This window comes from Solanum tuberosum, unplaced genomic scaffold, assembly GCF_000226075.1.
Source record: "Solanum tuberosum cultivar DM 1-3 516 R44 unplaced genomic scaffold, SolTub_3.0 scf00272, whole genome shotgun sequence".
Lineage (NCBI taxonomy): Eukaryota > Viridiplantae > Streptophyta > Magnoliopsida > Solanales > Solanaceae > Solanum > Solanum tuberosum.
In genome coordinates, this window is record NW_006239194.1 from 298606 (window position 1) to 306026 (window position 7421).

At 35.9% G+C, this 7421-nt stretch overlaps 1 protein-coding gene across 1 annotated transcript in view; it reads left to right on the forward strand.

The window, feature by feature from the left end:
* Positions 1 to 3272: 3272 nt before the first annotated feature.
* LOC102581794 (WD repeat-containing protein 11) overlaps positions 3273 to 7421 on the forward strand; it is a 22801-nt gene continuing 18652 nt past the window's right edge. The window contains exons 1-2 of the mRNA XM_006358228.2: positions 3273 to 4392; positions 6794 to 7256. Of these exons, the coding sequence (XP_006358290.1) occupies positions 3431 to 4392; positions 6794 to 7256 (1425 nt within the window). The 5' untranslated portion in view covers positions 3273 to 3430. The remainder of the gene's footprint in view (positions 4393 to 6793; positions 7257 to 7421) is intronic.

Genomic DNA, 7421 nt, shown 5'->3' on the forward strand with positions numbered 1-7421 from the left:
AGTATGTAGAAAATAGAGAAATATGAAATTCCGGGGGTAATATAGGACACCCATAAAATTGGAGTGTGTATTTGAGATTTCGAGTAAAAGTTGGGGGGTTTTTAGACCATTTTCTCTAAATAACATAAAGATGCAAAAAGTTTCCTACACTACTAATATATATTCTAAACTTATTACATAAAATCACTCATCTCTTTGCCTCTCTCTCCTTCTTTCTCTTGCTCTCTCCCTTCTTTCTTCCCTCTCTGCTCTCTTTCTATGCACGGATATACTGATGAATATATCAATGCATTTTTTATATTAAGTATACTAAATATTTAATATCATAGACATTAATGATATTATATGGGATATATAGGATGAAATTACTATCAGATATATACATTGAATGAAATTGATTTTGGATACACTGATACATGAAATTGATACTGGATATACAAATACATAAAATTTATAAAACTCGAATACATTTTGCAATACAAATACATAGAAAGAGCGACGAATGAGATATAAAAGAGGTGAGCGAGAGAAACAGTGTATCCTAGATAAATACGAATCATGGAGGAAAACAATATATCTAAAACAAAATTTGACCCGCATGTATTCGAGGTACATATATCTGAGCCCGTTAAATACATATATCTAGCTAACAAAAAGTGATATAAATGGTAATTTAATAAATTACTGCGCCTGAACATAATTACGACCTAAACTAGCAAAAAGTGATATGAATGGTAATTTGATAAATTATTGTGTCCGAACATAATTACGAGCTAAACTAGCAAAATTGGTATTGTTTGCTCTTAATTTTTTCCCTTCCCCATCCTTAAGTTAGCACTAGCATTATACTTTCACTTTATCAGCCTTGGCTTGGAAGTTGAAAGTAGAGTAATAACATTTTTCATTTTACTAATATTTTAACAAAGAGAATAAATATCTTATTAGTAGAAGGAAAATTATTTTTTAAAATTCCTTTTCGTTAGTCAAATACTTAAACAAGTAAAACACAATGAATTGACAAGTATCAGAAAGGTCACTTGAAATTACACACTTTTGTTAGGTCATGATTGAGTAATTAGGCAATTCTTAATCCTATATAGGAAAGTTGAGTTATTTATAAGTTAAGACTTTGTATTACTTCTATTATTTAGGGTCTTATTTAGCATGTATTTATTATTGTGCTCTACTTTGGTCTTACATAATATTTATGAGAAAGTATCTCATTACTTCAAGAAAATCCCAAAAATAAGTTGAGGGAAAAGTTATCTAACAATAATAATAACATATATACTCAAAATAATTCTACAAGTAAAGTTCAAAAAGGGTGATGTGTATACATACATTATCTCTATCTTCGTGAGATAGAATTTTTTTGTATGATAAATCTTCGATTCAAGAAAATTATTTTGAAATAGTTTTAAAAAATGTGAGAGTACTAACACTATGACGAGGGGAAACTATTAATATTTTTGAAGGATTTTCACATTATTTTAAATTTAAAACTTGCATACAAATTTTATTTTATTTTTTAAAAGAACTTCTTTGGTTATAAATTGTAAATCAAAGTTCACTTCAATTTTAAGTTGAATCTTTCAAGTTTGAAAACGGATTATTGTATGTTCAAACGCGGTTATACTACATCTACTTTTTTCATATTTTAGTGGTAATTTGTCTTTTTTGGTTGGAAATTCCAGGATAACCGACCACCTCTATAATTTCTGTCACAATCTCTATCCTAGAGTGAGGACTTTGTGCGCATCAGGTAAACCTCTCACTTTTTATTTCGTGTCTATTTGACATAACACAATATTAAAGAAAAAAGAAAAGAAGGAAGACTTTGAAGACACATTATATTTAAACTCATTCACTCACGAATTCTTAACTTTCAAGTTAGCTTGATCTTTTACCTTTTCTGTAAATGTGCTTATGTTTACCTCAACCAAAACTAGTGATTGTCGAACAATAACAAGTGTTTCCATTTCTAATTGCCCGTCCAACAATTTTCTATTTCATATTCAGAACTTAATATCGATCGACTGAATATATACAGATATTTATATTCTAATTGCCTGATATGTTATCACGATTAAAAGTTGGATCAAAATCAATTAACTGAAACGATTTTTTAAAGAAAAATCAACACCAAATCGACAGATTGTCTATTTCGCTTGGGTCTGATCCACGAAATCAATAGACAAGGTTGGTTTAACTTGAGGGACAACCAATTCAGTCCATTGATTTCAATAAATTGAAAACCAACATAGAATATATATTTTTTTTTTTTAAAAAAACAACATACCAGTAAAAAATGTATGCTTACTTTACATGTTCAGATACAATTGTTGTTATCATTTCTCCATACTCTTTTTCTTTCGTTGTTATAGTTTTGTTGAGAGATCTAAAAATTGAAACAAACAAAGAAAAATATAACGAGATCAGAACAAGAAGATTTAAACAATTTATAGTGGGAGAGGCTACAAAGGGCCGTCATGGCCAATTTATATTGTGTTAACCAATTGATAAACTCTAGACTGAGCTTTTATCAGTCTGTCAATTGATATTGTTTCATTTAGAAGGCATAGATAGAGTCAAATGGATATTCTAGGACAACTCTGAGGCTATGCCCTAGGCTCAACCTCCAAGGATACCACTTATTTGCTCAGAGTCATCAGCTTATATAGCGTAAAGAGAATCATAATCTTCAATATTGCGGAATCAAATGTTATATTTGAGAGATCGCAATAGGCTTTAGAAGAAAAAAAATGATTTTTCAATGCATCATAGAGTGTCCATAACTACTACGTTTATACCTCTCCTAGTTACAATACCATCTAGGTTGTGCACTTTACACACAATGAAGGTGCTTATACTTCAAATAAACAGATCGACACAATGATTAGTTCACAAGATAAATGTAAAGGTGAGTAATGTCATAGCGATAAGTATATTCTCTCTTTGCGCACTAAATTCTCATGATCTAGGATTCACTTTTCTATGGCAGCCCATATTTTATTTTTAGATATCATCTACTTGAGTAGTTTTATATGCCAATTCTGACGATAAACTCCGTTATTGCTTCTCGTTTCTATAAAAATTATATGATTATAATTTAGAGACTATCTCAAATATTTTATTAAGATAAGGAATAGTCGATTTTGATATGATCACAAGCACTCTTGATTGTTGCTTCAAGGTGGTCAAATTTGAAAAGTTGATCAAATTTGAGGTGTTAAAATACAAGTTCTTAAAAAAAACTTTATAGTATATACTACAAATATTTTTTTCTTAAAAAAAAACAAAAGTAACTATGAAGACTCTTCAACGTGCTACAATGTCCCCGGCCATCTTCTTCAGTCTCTACTGAACTTTCCGTTCAAATTCCAAAATCTCAGCTCCGATCGGAATTTCCCAAATATTGCGTTTTCCGGCCATGTCGATACAAATTCAAAAGCCACCAAATGAGTCATGGGACTGTATGTTACCTGGCCCACCTTCCCGGAGCAACGGTGGATCTGCCGATATTTCTCCCGCCGGCCTATTCGCTTACGCCTCCGGTAGCTCTGTATCCGTCGTCGAAACTCATTCAATGCAACTCGTTACTACTATCCCTCTTCCACCACCGTCCTCTTCTACTACCTCATTGTCCCCTTTCATCACTTCCGTCAGGTGGTCCCCACAGACTCTTCCGCATTTAATCGACGTCCCTCAACATCATCTTCTTCTCGCCGTCGGTGATCGTCAAGGACGAATTTGTTTACTTGATTTCCGGTCTAAATCTCCGACAATTTTCTTTGATACTGGTTCAGGTTCTAAACTTGGGATTCAGGATCTATGTTGGGTACAAACTGGACCGGATTCATGGATCTTGGCTGCTCTATGTGGACCTTCGTTGCTTTCTCTGTTTAATACTTCCACGGGTCGGTGTTTCTTCAAATATGACGCTGCGCCGGAGTATTTCTCGTGTCTACGTCGTGATCCGTTTGATTCGCGGCATTTTTGTGCACTAGGACTTAAAGGATTTTTGCTTTCAGTGACTGCATTGGGAGATACAGAGAATGATGTGGTGCTTAAGGAACTTCAAATTCGTACGGATACTACTGAATTGCAGAAACTAGAGAGGGATTCATCTACTGGAGGTAATGGAGCTCCGGCATCAGCTACATTTCCTACCTACATTTCGAAATTCGCATTTTCACCACACTGGATGCATTTGATCTTTGTGGCGTTTCCGAGGGAATTGGTAGTGTTTGATCTGCAGTATGAGACGGCGCTGTTCTCGTCTGGGCTGCCCCGGGGATGTGGGAAGTTTCTGGAGTTGTTACCTGACTCGAATATTGAAGTTTTGTACTGTGCTCATCTTGATGGAAAGCTCAGTACTTGGCGGCGGAAAGAGTAAGTACTTAGAAACTTGAGTATTTGGCATGAATTCAACTATCTAGGCGTTGATTGCTGAAGCTTTACGTGATCAACCTGTGATCTTTTATTTGTTGTAGCATATTGTACTATGCTTATTGGAACTCGGCATATTTAACCGAGAAGTATGAGTTGCGTTCACTCTTTGTTTTTGTTTTAGGATCACTTAGTGCTATGCCAAGGAATAGTCCACTACATTGACTTTTGTATTCGTCAGTCACGGTGAACCCCAATGTTTCCTGTCACAAACTTAGAAGGGTACTAGTAGTTTTTCTATGAGAGGCAAAATAAAATGTACAAATACTTCAATTCCCAAAGCTTATGCTAAGCTGCAGCTGTCTAGATGTTTAGGCTATTGATTCTCATGCACAAACATTTATTTTCTTTCCCTGTTGTTTCATGAAGTTAAATTAGAATTATTTTGGTGTTTAAGTTGTACAACCCAAAAAACAAAACAAATGAACGTAATTTACTAGCACCTGACAGAGTACCACACAAGAGACAAAATGAGAGTACATACCTGATACCTGGATAGTTTAAACATGTCTGGTGTAGACCTCCAACTGCACCGAGTACATTAGTTCAGTACTATGATGATAAAAGATACTTTAAAAGGAATGAGGGAGAACTAAAATCACATCAAGGGAAATTGTCCCAAAGACCCAGTCTCTTGGAATCACTATGACTTTGCAAAGAATAAAACATAATGCAAATAAAGGATCTATATGGGAGACAAAACAACTTTGTCATTGTTGTTATACTTACATTAAGTTCAGAGTTTGCTAGGTGTTAGCGAGAAATCGTTTTATTCTAGTTAGAAACTTGAAACTCAGTGTTTAGAGGTGTGAGATTTGGAGAACCTTTAACATTGAAGAACAATTAATTTTCCTTAAAGAACATTATTGCATCTCAGAACTAGGAATTATAAATACAACCTTGATATGCTTTGTGAAATTAGGTTTTGGGCCTAACTCACCCCCAAAAGCTAGCTCAAAGGGAGGAGGACTGCCCAAGTCTTATAAGGAGTCCACCCATCTCATTAACCACCAATGTGAGACTTTTGTTATTCTTCAACACCTCACCTTACGCCCAGTCCTTAGCATCTGGTGCGTGGGCAATTTTGATTTTGGGGGCCCCAACATTGGGTGAGATGGGCCCTGCTTTGATACCAGTGAAATTAGGTTTTGGGCCTAACTCACACCCCAAAGCTAGCTCAAGCTTAGCTCAAAGGGAGGAGGATTGCTCAAGCCTTATAAGGAGTTCATCCATCTCATTAAACACCAATGCGGGACTTTTTGTTATTCTTTAACACCTCCACCTCACGCCCAGTGCTTAGCATCTGGAGGTGAGCAATTTTGATTTTTAGGGCCCCAACATTAGATGAGATGGTTACACACTTAAACATGGTATCAGAGCGGGCAAAGCCCCTGGGATCGAATCTTACCGCCACTCAAATTAAAAAGAATTTCCACGTGCTTGACCCATGAAAAAGAATCAGGCCTACACGTGAGGGGTCGTGTTGAGAATATAATTAAATAATTAAAAATGTGCTCTTTCTGACAACTTAAGCTTTTAGATGAGATGGTTACACACTTCAACATGGTATCAGAGCACCAAGAGGTCTTGGGATCGAATCTCACCGCCACCCAAATTAAAAAGAATTTCCACGTGCTTGGCCATGAAAAAGAATCAGGCCTGCACGTGAGGGGGCGTATTGAGAATATAATTAAATAATTAAAAGTGTGATCTCTCTAACAACTTAAACTTTTAGATGAGATGGTTACACACTTCAACATGGTATCAGAGCACCAAGAGGTCTTGGGATCGAATCTCACCGCCACCCAAATTAAAAAGAATTTCCACGTGCTTGGCCATGAAAAAGAATCAGGCCTGCACGTGAGGGGGCGTATTGAGAATATAATTAAATAATTAAAAGTGTGATCTCTCTAACAACTTAAACTTTTAGATGAGATGGTCACACACTTCAACATGATTGAACTAAAACTTTGCGAGCTGATTAAGTCTGGGTTCAATCAGTTCATAGCTGGATTGATTTGTAGGTATCGTGGCATTGTATGTAGTACAGATTGTGGTGTTTCCTAGTGACATCCATGACTTAACTCAGAAGCTATTTGTTATCTGGTAGCTAGATAAGTTGCTTTTAATTGAATTCACCAACTCATGTGAGCACTCAGCTGCAATGCTCTTTTTCATTAGTCTAATGGTTCATTTTTCGTTACCTTGTAAAACATTTTCTTTGTCCTTGTTTCTGCATGACCGTGAGTTGAAACTCTAATATTCCCATTTTCATAACCTTGCACATATCAAATTTCTGTATTCATGGGAGTTCAAAGGGATAATAATCTGCTTGTTGTCACAGCGGAGAGCAAGTGCACACAATGTGTGCGATGGAAGAATTGATGCCCTCAATAGGCACAGCCGTTCCTTCCCCCTCAATTCTTGCAGCTGTTGTCTCCCATTCAGATGCCGCCTTTCAAACTATTGGCAAGCTATATTCCGATGCACATCATTCAGTTGATGTGGATTTTGATAATCCATTTGATTTTTGTGATGAATCCCTTGTTTTATCTAAGACGCGTTTGATCACCATTTCTGATGATGGGAAAGTATGGAAATGGCTCCTGACTGCTGAAGGATCTGTAGATATTCAGAAGGACGTGACAAATCCAGATATTGTTGCAGAAGCCTGTAAGTCTGTACCTTCAGAGATTCCCATGGGTCACAACTCTGAGATTAGCACAGTTCCACTGTCAACTGATGCAAATAGAAGCAGGACCTGTCTGTCAAAGTCCACTACAAGCCTGGATGAAGTGTCCTTCAAGGTTGGTTAGACTTGCGTAACTTTGGTCATTAAACAATGTTGCAAATCAAGTTGGATTATACTGGTACAGTACAAAACAAAATTATGAACAATGTCTTAACCACATTCACAGGCAGAACTTGGGTATATAATCTATATTGTTGGCATTACTAATTTAACCCCACCC